At 42.7% G+C, this 15,000-nt stretch overlaps 1 protein-coding gene across 1 annotated transcript in view; it reads left to right on the forward strand.

Annotated features, from left to right (window-relative positions):
• Positions 1-687: 687 nt before the first annotated feature.
• LOC112237591 (glutamate receptor ionotropic, NMDA 3B-like) overlaps positions 688-15,000 on the forward strand; it is a 103,235-nt gene continuing 88,922 nt past the window's right edge. Inside the window, exons 1-2 of the mRNA XM_042318727.1 lie at positions 688-1,482; positions 1,704-1,904. Coding sequence (XP_042174661.1) covers positions 1,159-1,482; positions 1,704-1,904 — 525 coding nt within the window. The 5' untranslated portion in view covers positions 688-1,158. The remainder of the gene's footprint in view (positions 1,483-1,703; positions 1,905-15,000) is intronic.

Genomic DNA, 15,000 nt, shown 5'->3' on the forward strand with positions numbered 1-15,000 from the left:
ATTGTTGATTAAGGGCTTGTATGTAAGCATTTCACTGTAAGGAATACCTGTTATTCCACGCATGTGACAAATAACATTTGATTTGATTTGAAACTGTGGCTGCTACAGGGGCTTTCAGCACCTTGGACAGCACCCACCAGATAGAGCACAACTATGTGTCCATCCGTTATCATCTGGAAATGACTTTTTCTCTGCTCCCTTCCTCCCTGCCTCCTTCCCTCCCTTCCTCCATCCCTCCCTCCTCTCTTGCTCCCTCTCGTTTCTGTTATCCCTCCCTACTTGCCCAATGAAAAAAACCTGAATGAATAGGGGACAATCCTTATCTGTCAGTAGACTATTTTCCGAATGAAACATCAAAGACATTGTGTGGATTTAGAATCTGAATTAGGAGGGTGAAAATGTGAAGGGGATTCATTTGAATGCTGAACTTAATGGTTCAATGGCTAAAATGCACTGAATGGGCTTGACGGCAAGCTGCAGGCTAAAACAGCAGGCTACTATCGACATCAAGATGAAACGTAGGGAACATCAAATACCGGAGTTGTCATTTCGAATGGGAAGAAAACAGCGCTGATAGAAATCTAACGTGGTTGTTCTGCCACACTAACAGTCAAGCGCGTGCGCGCGGGCAGCTGGTCTGTCTTCAACCGGCGCCTGTCACAGACTGACAGAGCGAGGCGACTGTTCTCAGTTGCACGCGCTCCCCTCTCGTCCTCCGTCGATATCAAGCGTTCCTCTGCCTTGCTTATTATTTATTTATGAGTAGCCTAACTTAGAAAAAGAAACAGAGGCAGCAACCGGATTGCAATACCAATAAAAATAACAAGTCCAAGGAAGGAGGGGATAACGGGGAAAAAAGACGGGGAAAGAGAGAGAAAATGCAGTTTTTCTGACGTGTGGACGTTTCTCCTGTCTTCCTTTATTATATCATATTTACAGCGTGTCTTTTCTTTCTTTGTTTCAACTTAAAGAGGGAAATCAACAACATAAGGTGGACTTCAGTATTAAAAACAAAACAACTCCAAGACAAGCCACGAGTGAGGAAAAGAAAACGAGCGATGCTTTCTCGTCTTCTCTCGTCTTCTCTCCTCTTCTCTTCTTTTCTATTCTCTCCTCTCCTCTCCTCTTCTCTCCTCTCTTTTCTGTCGACACAACACAATGGAGTATTTGTATCTACTTGGTCGATGGATGTGCAACTTCTTTATACCCAGGATAATTCGCCCATATCCTTTTTTCACCGGAAGATTTCTCCCGCTGTTGGTCTTCCTCCATGGCTTCGTCTTGCATCCGGACCCGTGCCTCTCCCACCCCCAGCCATGTCACATCCTGGCTCGGATCGGACACGCGGTTCGTCTCGGTGCTCTGCTTCCCACCGGACAACCAGCCAGGGTACAGAACGCTCTGAACAGAGCCTTGACCAGCCTGAAGCACCGGGCTGGAGAAGGCAACCCGCCTCTTCTGCCCTACAACCTCACCCTGGAGGTAACAGGTTAATTCATGCATTCATTAGTTCATTCATAAAAGAGGTAATATCTCTGCAATGGTCTCATCCATCCATAATTAATTAATTCAATTGGCAACTAGCCATTCAGTTAGTTAGATTGTATCTGAAATGACACCCTATTCCCTACAGTTGTATGGGATAGGGTGCTTGTAGGAAATAGGGTGTAATGTCAGACACTCTCTTCCTTCCCTGTCTGGAGGTGGTGTCTCGGTCCCCGTCTGGTGGCGACCCTGTCTCCCTGTCCAGGTGTGTGTGTCAGGAGCTGGTTGTGCAAGGGGTGACAGGTGTCCTGGCCTTCCCTCGTTCACCAGAGGAGCTCATCCACATCGACTTCCTGTCCTCCTTCCTGGAAATACCTTTTATATCACTACTGGAGGACCTAGAACCACTCAGAGTTAAGGTAGGACCTAGAACCACTCAGAGCTAAGGTAAGACCTAGAACCACTCAGAGTTAAGGTAGGACCTAGAACCACTCAGAGCTAAGGTAAGACCTAGAACCACTCAGAGTTAAGGTAGGACCTAGAACCACTCAGAGCTAAGGTAAGACCTAGAACCACTCAGAGTTAAGGTAGGACCTAGAACCACTCAGAGTTAAGGTAGGACCTAGAACCACTCAGAGTTAAGGTAGGACCTAGAACCACTCAGAGTTAAGGTATGACCTAGAACCACTCAGAGTTAACGTAGGACCTAGATCCACTCAGAGGTAAGACCTAGAACCCCTCAGAGCTAAGGTAAGACTTAGAACCACTCAGAGCCAATGTAGGACCTAGACCCACTCAGAGTTAAGGTAGGATATAGAACCACTCAGAGTTAAGTTAGGATATAGAACCGCTCAGAGTTAAAGTAGGATATGGAACCGCTCAGAGTTAAGGTAGGATATAGAACCACTCAGAGTTAAGGTAGGATATAGAACCACTCAGAGTTAAGGTAGGATATAGAACCGCTCAGAGTTAAGGTAGGATATAGAACCACTCAGAGTTAAGGTAGGATATAGAACCACTCAGAGTTAAGGTAGGATATAGAACCGCTCAGAGTTAAGGTAGGATATAGAACTGCTCAGAGTTAAGGTAGGATATAGAACCACTCAGAGTTAAGGTAGGATATAGAACCACTCAGAGTTAAGGTAGGATCTAAAACCGCTCAGAGATAAGGTAGGATGTAGAACCGCTCAGAGTTAAGATGGGACCTAGAACCATTCAGAGCTAAGGTATAGGAACCTTTTGGAGGACCTAGGACTTCTGGAGGACCTAGAACCACTAAGAGTGACTAGTTTCATATCTTTACAGACTCAGTGAATCGTTTCATATCTTTACAGATGGAGTGATTCATTTCACATCTTTACAGACAGAGTGATTAGTTCCATATCTTTACAGACGGAGTGATTAGTGTCATATCTTTACAGACAAAGTGATTAGTTTCATATCTTTACAGACAGAGTGATTAGTTCCATATCTTTACAGACTCAGTGAATCGTTTCATATCTTTACAGATGAAGTGATTCATTTCACATCTTTACAGACAGAGTGATTAGTTCCATACCTTTACAGACAGAGTGATTCTTTTCATATCTTTACAGACAAAGTGATTAGTTTCATATCTTTACAGACAGAGTGATTAGTTCCATATCTTTACAGACAAAGTGATTAGTTTCATATCTTTACAGACAGAGTGATTAGTTCCATATCTTTACAGACGGAGTGATTAGTGTCATATCTTTACAGGTGGAGTGGTTCTTTTCATATCTTTACAGACAAAGTGATTAGTTCCATATCTTTACAGACAAAGTGATTAGTGTCATATCTTTACAGACAAAGTGATTAGTGTCATATCTTTACAGACAAAGTGATTAGTTCCATATCTTTACAGACAAAGTGATTAGTTCCGTATCTTTACAGACAAAGTGATTAGTTCCATATCTTTACAGACAAAGTGATTAGTTCCGTATCTTTACAGACAAAGTGATTAGTTCCATATCTTTACATACAAAGTGATTAGTTCCGTATCTTTACAGACAAAGTGATTAGTTCCATATCTTTACAGACAAAGTGATTAGTTCCATATCTTTAAAGACAAAGTGATTAGTGTCATATCTTTACAGACAAAGTGATTAGTTCCATATCTTTACAGACGGAGTGATTAGTGTCATACCTTTACAGGTGGAGTGGTTCTTTTCATATCTTTACAGACAAAGTGATTAGTTCCATATCTTTACAGACAAAGTGATTAGTTCCATATCTTTACAGACAAAGTGATTAGTTCCGTATCTTTACAGACAAAGACAAAGTGATTCGTTCCGTATCTTTACAGACAAAGTGATTAGTTCCATATCTTTACAGACAAAGTGATTAGTTCCATATCTTTACAGACAAAGTGATTAGTTCCGTATCTTTACAGACAAAGTGATTAGTTCCATATCTTTACAGACAAAGTGATTAGTTCCGTATCTTTACAGACAAAGTGATTAGTTCCATATCTTTACAGACAAAGTGATTCGTTCCGTATCTTTACAGACAAAGTGATTAGTTCCATATCTTTACAGACAAAGTGATTAGTTCCATATCTTTACAGACAAAGTGATTAGTTCCATATCTTTACAGACAAAGTGATTAGTTCCATATCTTTACAGACAAAGTGATTAGTTCCATATCTTTACAGACAAAGTGATTAGTTCCGTATCTTTACAGACAAAGTGATTAGTTCCATATCTTTACAGACAAAGTGATTAGTTTCATATCTTTACAGGCAAAGTGATTCGTTCCGTATCTTTACAGACAAAGTGATTAGTTCCATATCTTTACAGACAAAGTGATTAGTTCCATATCTTTACAGACAAAGTGATTAGTTCCGTATCTTTACAGACAAAGTGATTAGTTCCATATCTTTACAGACAAAGTGATTAGTTTCATATCTTTACAGACAAAGTGAGTGATCTTTACAGACAAAGTGATTAGTTCCATATCTTTACAGACAAAGTGATTAGTTTACAGACATTATCTTTACAGACAAAGTGATTAGTTCCATATCTTTACAGACAAAGTGATTAGTTCCGTATCTTTACAGACAAAGTGATTAGTTTCATATCTTTACAGACAAAGTGATTAGTTTCATATCTTTACAGACAAAGTGATTAGTTCCGTATCTTTACAGACAAAGTGATTAGTTCCATATCTTTATAGACAAAGTGATTAGTTTCATATCTTTACAGACGGAGTGATTCTTTTCATATCTTTACAGACGGAGTGATTAGTGTCATACCTTTACAGACGGAGCGGTTGTGTGTGTGTTAGTATTCCTAGTGGCAGCCTAAGCTGTGTGCCAGTCAGTCACTCTCGTCTCGTATCCTCCTCTCTACGGCTGAGCAGCCAACTGCAACACACACACACACACACACACAGGCTCAGGACTCAAGAGAAAGACTGTGGTGGGAAGAAAGAGAGAGAGCCAGTCAGAGAGATAGAGAGAAGGGGGAGTGTGAGGAAGGGAGAGGAGGGAGGACTAGGCTGAATAGAGTGTAGTCTGTCATGCTATGGGAAAATTTAACCATTCTGAACTGAACTCTAGTTCTGGCCACAGAAGAGGGAGGAGATGAGGAAGAGAGGGAGGAGATGGGGAGGAGGGGAAGAGAGGGAGGAGATGAGGAGGAGGGGAAGAGAGAGGGAGGAGATGAGGAGGGGAAGAGAGAGGGAGGAGATGAGGAGGGGAAGAGAGAGGGAGGATATGAGGATGAGGAGAAGAGAGAGGGAGGAGAAGAGGAGAAGGGGAACAGAGAGGGAGGATATGAGGAGGAGGGGAAGTGAGAGGGAGGAGATGAGGAGGGGAAGAGAGAGGGAGGAGATGAGGAGGAGGGGAAGAGAGAGGAAGGAGAAGTGGAGAAGGGGAACAGAGAGGGAGGCACTTAGCAGTAGCAAGCTAACGGATACATCGGGAGGGGTGGTTCTATTAAGTCTGTCTGTCTGTCTGTCTGTATATTTGTCTGTATTTGTGTGTGTGCGTGTGAATGTACAGACCTACACACCCAGAAGTGTGTGACTTGGCAGATGAGAGTGATAATTCCTCCTAATGTACTTTAGATAATTATAATGATAGAATGACCTGCACAAATAAATCACACTGATGGAGGAGAGGATGTAGGGAGGAGTGGAGAGGATGGAAAGAGAGGGAAGATGATGGGAGAAGATGGAGGAGGGAAGGAAAATGGAGAGAAAAACTGGAGAGGATGAAGGAGGGGAGAGGAGAGTATAGAGGAGGGAGGTGAGAGGAGGAAAGTGGGGAGGATGGAGGAGAGGAGAAGAGGACAGTGGAGAGGAGAGGAGAGAAGAGGAAAGTGGAGAGGATTTTAGGAGAGGAGAGAATAGGAAATTGGAGAGGGGAGGGAGAGGAGTGGAAGAATGGAGGAAAGTGGAGAGAATGGAGGAAAGAGGAGAGGAGAGGAGGGAGAGGGAGAGGGAGAGAGGAGAAGGAGAGGAGAGGAGAGGAGAGGGAGAGGATGGAGGAGGGGAGAGGAGGAGAGGAGAGTATGGAGGAGGAGGAGGAAAGTGGAGAGGATGAGAGGAGGAGTGGAGAGGATGGAGGAGAGGAGAGGAGAAAGGTGGAGAGGATGGAGGAGAGGGAAGTGGAGAGGATGGGGAGAGCAGAGGAGAGGAGAAGAGAAAAGTGGATGAGGATGGAGGATTGGAGGGGAGAAGAGAGGAGAAGTGGAAGGTGGAGAGGATGGAGGAGGGGAGAGGAGAGTATGGAGGAGAGGAGGAGAGAGGAGAGGATGGAGAGAAGGAGATAAAAAGTGCTTCTTTCATCATCAGTATCATTCCAGGTGCTTTGGCTCATCTATAAACAGCCATGTCTGTGTCCCCAAAAAAGTGCACTATATGGAATAGGGTGCTATTTGGGACGCAGCCTGTAACCTTAGAGGATGATAGAGGCCTCTAGAAGCTACAGGGCCGTATTACATTGGGTAGCGCAATTGAGGACTTCCCCATTTTAATGTAGTGGGTGGGACTTCCAACTTTATTGGCTGATCCCTCCTGGTGACCCTGTTGGAGTCATGTCCAAACGAGACATCAGGATCAGCCAATCGTGAAGAAAAAAATGTGCTATCTTCAACATGGAGATGGCGCTGCCTATGCTGTCACGGATGCTATAATGGCACAGATACAAAGATGAGTCGTCTATCTATCTCTATGTCTGTAACTAAGGTTTGGAGTTGTTCTTGGGCAGGTCACATGTTGTTGTTATGATTAGATGTCACTGTTTGTTGAGAACTAACTCTCCTCCATTGTGATCTGTCCATCCAGCACTCTTTCATTTCCTCTCATTCTTCCCTCCCTCACTATAGAAATTGAAGACTAGAACATTAAAAAGCTAATTTAGTCTCTCTGAATGTCATCACATTTAATCCTCAAACCCTGATTATGAATGAATGGAGGCACTGTTGACTAGTGCTGGTCTTTTAAAGACAAACACACACACACACACACAAACCTAAAAATACACACAAACCTCAAATACACTACACGTTTGAAATCACCCTCCTGCAACAGGGTGATCATATTTAGATCCTACTGTACATCTGTATGCATGCACACCCACTCCACACACACACACACACAACCTCACACACAACCTCGCACACTCACACACAACCTCACACACTCACACACAACCTCACACACTCACACACAACCTCACACACCCACACACAACCTCACACACTCACACACAACCTCACACACACACACACACACACACACACACACACACACACACAACTCACACACACACACACACACACACACACAAACACACACACACAACCTTACACACCCACACACAACCTCACACACTCACACACAAACCTCACACACACACACACACATACACACACACACACAACCTCACACACTCACACACAACCTCACACACTCACACACAACCTCACACACTCACACACAACCTCACACATACACACACACACACACACACACACACACACACACACACACACACACACACACACACACACAACCTCACACACACACACACACACACACACACACACACACAAACACACACCCACTCCACACACACACACACACACAACCTCACACACTCACACACAACCTCACACACAACCTCACACACTCACACACAACCTCACACACTCACACACACACACACACACACACACACACTCATACATAGACACACACACACACACACACACAACCCCACACACACACACAACCTCACACACACACACACAACCTCACAAACACACGCACACTCTCACACACACACACACACCTCACACACTCACACACGCACACAACCTCACACGCACACACACACACACACACACACACACACACACACACACACACACACACACACAACCTAACACACACACACACAGATAAACAATGTCATAGTGCTATCTAAATAAACAATGTCATAGTGCTATCTTAATAAACAATGTCATAGTGCTATCTTAATAAACAATGTCATAGGGCTATCTTAATAAACAATTGCATAGTACTATCTAAATAAACAAAGGCGTAGACCTATCTTTATAAACAATGTCATAGTGCTATCTAAATAAACAATGTCATAGTGCTATCTTTATAAACAATTATTAAGATAGGTCTATGACATTGTTTATTAAGATAGGTCTATGACATTGTTTATTAAGATAGCACTATGACATTGTTTATTAAGATAGGTCTATGACATTGTTTATTAAGATAGGTCTATGACATTGTTTATTTAGACAGCACTATGACATTGTTTATTTAGACAGCACTATGACATTGTTTATTTAGACAGCACTATGACATTGTTTATTAAGATAGGTCTATGACATTGTTTATTAAGATAGGTCTATGACATTGTTTATTTAGACAGCACTATGACATTGTTTATTTAGACAGCACTATGACATTGTTTATTTAGATAGCACTATCTAAATAAACTACCGGTACATCTACGACAACATCCGGTGAAATTGCAGAGTGCGAAATTCAAAATACAAAAATCGTAACATTGAACATTCATGAAAATACAAGTATCTTACATCATTTAAAAGCTTAACTTCTTGTTAATCCAACCGCGTTGTCAGATTTTAAAAAGTCTTTACGGCGAAAGCAAACCCTGCGATTATCTGAGGACAGTGTACCACAACAAAATGCTTTTTCAACCAACACAGGTGTCACAAAATCACAAATAGCCATTAAATAAATCATTTACCTTTGAAGATCTTGCTCTGTTTGTAATCCCAAGGGCCCCAGCTACACAATGAATGGTCGTTTTGTTCGATAAAGTCCTTCTTTATATCCAAAAATGTCCGTTTTGTTGGCGCCAGTGATCTCAGTAATCCACTCGTTCAACATGCATACAAACAAATCCAAAAAGTTAGCGGTAAAGTTTGTCCAAACACGTCAAACGTTGTTTCTAATTAATCCTCAGGTCCTCTAATATCTAAATAAACAATCATAATGAGACGGAGAATAGTATGTTCAATATAAAAGATTGCACCACATCACGCGCCAACAAGACTACTTTTCTAATGAGAGACTAAAAACTACAACTACTTGTTAATTTTTAGAGAAACAAGCCTGAAACCCTGTCTAAAGACTGTTGACATCTAGTGGAAGCCATAGGAACTGCAATCTGGGTCCTATCTATTTGTATGTCCCATAGGCTAGCATTGAAATGGACTGTGACCTAAAAAAAAACATTTCTGAATGGACTTTCCTCAGCTTTTCACCTGCCATATCATTTCTGTTATACTCACAGACATTTTTTTTAAATTCAGAAACTATAGTGTTTTCTATCCAACGCTACCAATTAAATGCATATCCTAGCTTCTGGGCCTGAGTAACAGGCAGTTTACTCTGGGCACGTCAGTCATCCGAAATTCCGAACAAGGTTTATAATGTCATAGGCCTATCTAAATTAACAATGTCATAGTGCTATCTAAATGCTAACTAAATAAACCATGTCAAATTGCTCCCTATTCTTTATAATTATTTGTCATTTGAGACCTGGGTATGTTTTTTTAGTGTTTCACTTATCAAAGTGATTTAAATGTTTCTGCTTCAAAGATACTCAAATTTCGAGCAATGAATTATGAAAGTGGATTTTTTTAAGCGGAGGGCCCTGCCCCCTGAAAGGTCTGTACACGGCTCTGTATATGGGGTATTTATGAGTGGATAGTGTCTATGTCCACGAGATAAAAACTTGTTTAATTGTGTCTAATTGTGTGTTTGTGCTGACTGAGGCTGAGAAACATCCCATTCATATTCACATCTGATGTTGTTTATAGGAGAGAGGGGAGACAGATGGAGAGCAAGTGAGCGAGTTGGAGGAGGGAGAGTAGAGGGGGAGGACAGAGGGAAGTTGTGTGAGTCATGGTGTTCCAGATGTTCTCTCAGATTGTCCTTCACAACCAGCCAACTGCTTAACTCTGGAGATCCACAGGGGCGTTACTATATGCATGCACACACACGCTGTCTGTCTATGATGTATTGGTACTGTAATGTTTTATGCAAAACAGATACTCTATGACATCAGAGAATCTATTTAGGCATTGTATTGTTGTTACTTTAAATCTCTCCGAGTATTGATGCGTTATATCTGCCAGAGTATTGATGCTTTTAATCTCTCCAAGTATTGTTGCTTTAAATCTGCCAGAGTATTTCTGCATTATATCTGTCAGAGTATTGTTACTTTACATCTCTCAGAGTATTGCTACTTTACACCTCTTGGAGTATTGATGCTTTAAATCTTTCAGAGTATTGGTGCCTTACATCTGTCAGAGTATTGATACTTTACATCTGCCAGAGTATTGATACTTTACATCTGCCAGAGTATTGATGCTTTACATCTGCCAGAGTATTGATACTTTACATCTGCCAGAGTATTGATGCTTTACATCTCTCAGAGTATTGATGCTTTACATCTGCCAGAGTATTGATACGTTACATCTCTCAGAGTATTGATGCTTTACATCTCTGAGTATTGTTGCTATATGTCTATCAGAGTAATGTTGATCTACATTTATCTGACGATTTTTGCTTTACATCTCTTAGAGTTGTCACAGGCCTGCTTATATCCTGTGGCAAAATTGAGGGGACACGAACAGGTATAGGCCAATCAAAAAGGTTCTTTATTATAAACCAAACTATTAACTTTAAACAAGGAAAAATGAGTGAGGTGTGAAAGTATCATAATGTAAGGTGTTTGTAAAGTGCAGGGATGCGTGAATCTGTGTGTGTGAATGACTGAGTGGAAACTATACAAAACTACAAAGGAACAAACAAAACAGGATCATACCTGGAGGAGCAGAGAGAGGAGTGATTAGTGAAGCCGTTTAAATACCCTGAGCCCAGGTGACTCCAATCACTAACGACCCTCCTCTGCCTGCAGGAGGAACCGCCCCTGCACTGCAGAGTAGGGGCCGTGACACCCCTCCTTAAAATGAGGATCCCACCCTCAACCCAAATTTCGGCCCAACATATTCAAAACAATAAAATCCCCCCCAAAAAAAAAAGGATACCAGTCCTGGCTCCTAGTAGTGTCCCCGTGTGTCCCCCAACTGACTGTCCGCCCCTCAAACGCAGCCCTGGTACTTGGGGAGCATTTTAAGAGGAAAGAGGCGCAGACAGCCCGTAGGGGTCAGCAGAGAGAAGATACAAACTAGGTTAAAGGAGCACGGGACAGAGCATCAGCAATGTTATTATCCTTACCACTAATGTGTCTAATATCAAGGTTGAATGGTTGCAAGAACAAAGCCCAACGCATCAGGCGCTGGTTGGGATTTTGCAGGGACCTCAGAAAAATAAGTGGGTTGTGGTCAGTGAACACAGTTAAAGGGGTCAAACCAGAACCAACATAAGACCTCAAAGTGCTGTAAAGCCCAAATGAGACCCAAAGCCTCCTTTTCAATTACAGAATAGTTTTGCTGATACTTATTACATTTCCGGGAGAAGAAACTGACTGGACACTCAACATTGTTATCATTCTCCTGGAGAAGCACAGCCCCACTACCGATTTGACTGGCGTCTACCTACAATTTGAAAGGTTTCCCAAAAGAGCCTTAACTGCATCAAATGCCTCTTGACACTGGGTGGACCAGATAAATTCAGCCTTGGCCTTCAACAGATTGGTCAGTGGGGACACTACTACTGAAAAGTTTACAGAATGCATGGTAGTACCCTGCCAATCCCAGGAAGCGCATCAGTTCTTTCTTTGTGGAGGGCTGTGGGAACTTGCTTCACAGCCTGGACCTTGGCTTCCACGGGACAGACAAAACCCTGACCAACAACCTTGTCTAGGTATGTGACTGTAGCTTTGGCAAACTCACATTTTGCCAAATTGATAGTCAACCTGGCCCCCACCAGTCTTTCGAACAGGGCTTGCACTCTCCAAACATGCTCCTCCCAGGAGTCTGAGTAGACGACCACGCCGTCCAAATACACGGCACACCCTTCTAGACCTGAGACCACCGGATTCATTAGCCTCTGGAAGGTGGCTGGAGCATTCTGCAAGCCGAAAGGCATCACTGTATAAGAGAACAAACCAGACAGAGTTATAAAGGCAGCAATCTCACAAGCTCTTTTGGTAAGGGGTACTTGCCAAGATCCCTTTAAAAGATCAAATTTGCTAACATACTTTGCTGACCCAACTTGATCAATACAGTCCTCCATCCTAGGAAGAGGGTAAAGGTCTGCTTTATTAACATTGTTAGCTTTTCTATAATCAGTGCAAGGTCTGAAAGTGGAATCAGACTTTTTGCCCAAAAGACAGCGTGAAGCCCAATTTGAACAATATGGCTCCGCAATACCATTGTCCAACATATACTGCACCTCTGTTTCCAATTGCAGTCTCTTCTCCTCAGATACACGATAAAATCTCTGTTTGATAGGCTTAGCATCTCCGATGTCTATATCATGCTCAATTAAGTGGGTTTGCGATAGTGTCAGAAAACAAAACAGGGTAGTTTCTAATAAGAGCTACCAATTCATCACGTTTCTCAGAGTCTAAATGATCTACCAAAACCCCAAGGTTTTGCAAAGTCTGGGAGTTTTTCAACCAACCTTGTAAGACCTCATCCGAAACCCTAACTTCCTTCTGTTCTCCCCCCTCCACCAAATGAAAGCCACAAGATGCAGTGACTGGAGCAGCAGTCAACGCTGACCTCACAGCTGGAGTGCCTTCTACTTTGCTTAGATCACGGGAGTGACAACATTTGAACAGGTTCACATGGCATAATTTAGAGGACTTCCTATGACCAGGGGTTTCAATAAGATAGTTCAAATCTGACACTTTACGCAACACATTGAAAGGACCACAGTATTTTGCCTGAAAAGGTGAACTTACAAGAGGCAGAAGAGCAAGTACACGATCACCGGGACTAAACTCACACAGCTCAGCCTGTCCGTCATATTTCAGTTTCATTTCCCATTGTGAAGATTTTAGTTTCTTTCGCCAGTTCACCAGCCCTACAAATCAAATGTATTTGTCACATACACATGGTTAGCAGATGTTAATGCGAGTGTAGCGAAATGCTTGTGCTTCTAGTTCCGACAATGCAGTAATAACCAATGAGTAATCTAACCTAACAATTCCACAACTACTACCTTATACACACAAGTGTAAAGGGATAAAGAATATGTACATAAAGATATATGAATGAGTGATGGTACAGAACGGTATAGGCAAGATGCAGTAGATGGTATCGAGTACAGTATATACATATGAGATGAGTAATGTAGGGTATGTAAACAAAGTGTCACAGTTTAAAGTGGCTAGTGATACATGTATTACATAAAGATGCAGTAGATGATAGAGTACAGTATATACATATACATATGAGATGAATAATGTAGGGTAAGTAAACATTATATTAAGTAGCATTGTTTAAAGTGGCTAGTGATATATTTTACATCAATTTCCATCAACTCCCATTATTAAAGTGGCTGGAGTTGAGTCAGTGTGTTGGCAGCAGCCACTCAATGTTAGTGGTGGCTGTTTAACAGTCTGATGGCCTTGAGATAGAAGCTGTTTTTCAGCTTCTATGCACCTGTACTGATGCACCTGTACTGACCTCGCCTTCTGGATGATAGCGGGGTGAACAGGCAGTGGCTTGGGTGGTTGTTGTCCTTGATGATCTTGATGGCCTTCCTGTGACATCGGGTGGTGTAGGTGTCCTGGAGGGCAGGTAGTTTGCCCCCGGTGATGCGTTGTGCAGACCTCACTACCCTCTGGAGAGCCTTACTGTTGTGGGCGGAGCAGTTGCCGTACCAGGTGGTGATACAGCCTGACAGGATGCTCTCGATTGTGCATCTGTAGAAGTTTGTGAGTGTTTTTGGATGACAAGCCGAATTTCTTCTTCAGCTGCGCCTTCTTCACCATGCTGTCTGTGTGGGTGGACCAATTCAGTTTGTCTGTGATGTGTACGCAGAGGAACTTAAAACTTACTACCCTCTCCACTACGGTCCCATCGATGTGGATAGGGGGGTGCTCCCTCTGCTGTTTCCTGAAGTGCACAATCATCTCCTTAGTTTTGTTGACGTTGAGTGTGAGGTTATTTTCCTGACACCACACTCCGAGGGCCATGGATCATCACTACAGGCTACGGGCCATGGATCATCACTAGATGCTCCAGGCCATGAATCATCACTAGAGGCTCCAGGCCATGGATCATCACTACAGGCTCCAGGCCATGGATCATCACTACAGGCTCCAGGCCATGGATCATCACTAGAGGCTCCAGGACATGGATCATCACTACAGGCTCCAGGCCATGGATCATCACTACAGGCTCCGGGCCATGGATCATCACTAGAGGCTCCAGGACATGGATCATCACTACAGGCTCCAGGCCATGGATCATCACTACAGGCTCCAGGCCATGGATCATCACTATAGGCTCCAGGCCATGGATCATCACTACAGGCTCCGGGCCATGGATCATCACTACAGGCTACAGGCCATGGATCATCACTACAGGCTCCAGGCCATGGATCATCACTACAGGCTCCAGGCAATGGATCATCACTACAGGCTCCGGGCCATGGATTATCACTACAGGCTCCGGGCCATGGAGCATCACATGTCTATCAGAGTATTGCTGCTTTATGTCTATCAGAGTAGTGTTGCTATATGTCTATCAGAGTATTGCTGCTTTATGTCTATCAGAGTATTGTTGCTATATGTCTATCAGAGTATTGCTGCTTTATGTCTAGCAGAGTATTGTTGTTATATGTCTAGCAGAGTATTGCTGCTTTATGTCTATCAGAGTAGTGTTGCTATACACCTATCAGAGTATTGCCGCTTTATGTCTATCAGAGTATTGTTGCTATATGTCTATCAGAGTATTGCTGCTTTATGTCTAGCAGAGTATTGTTGTTATATGTCTATCAGAGTATTGCTGCTTTATGCCTAGCAGAGTATTGCTGCTTTATGTCTATCAGAGTAGTGTTGCTATACACCTATCAGAG

This window comes from Oncorhynchus tshawytscha, unplaced genomic scaffold (assembly GCF_018296145.1).
Source record: "Oncorhynchus tshawytscha isolate Ot180627B unplaced genomic scaffold, Otsh_v2.0 Un_scaffold_339_pilon_pilon, whole genome shotgun sequence".
Classification (NCBI taxonomy): domain Eukaryota; kingdom Metazoa; phylum Chordata; class Actinopteri; order Salmoniformes; family Salmonidae; genus Oncorhynchus; species Oncorhynchus tshawytscha.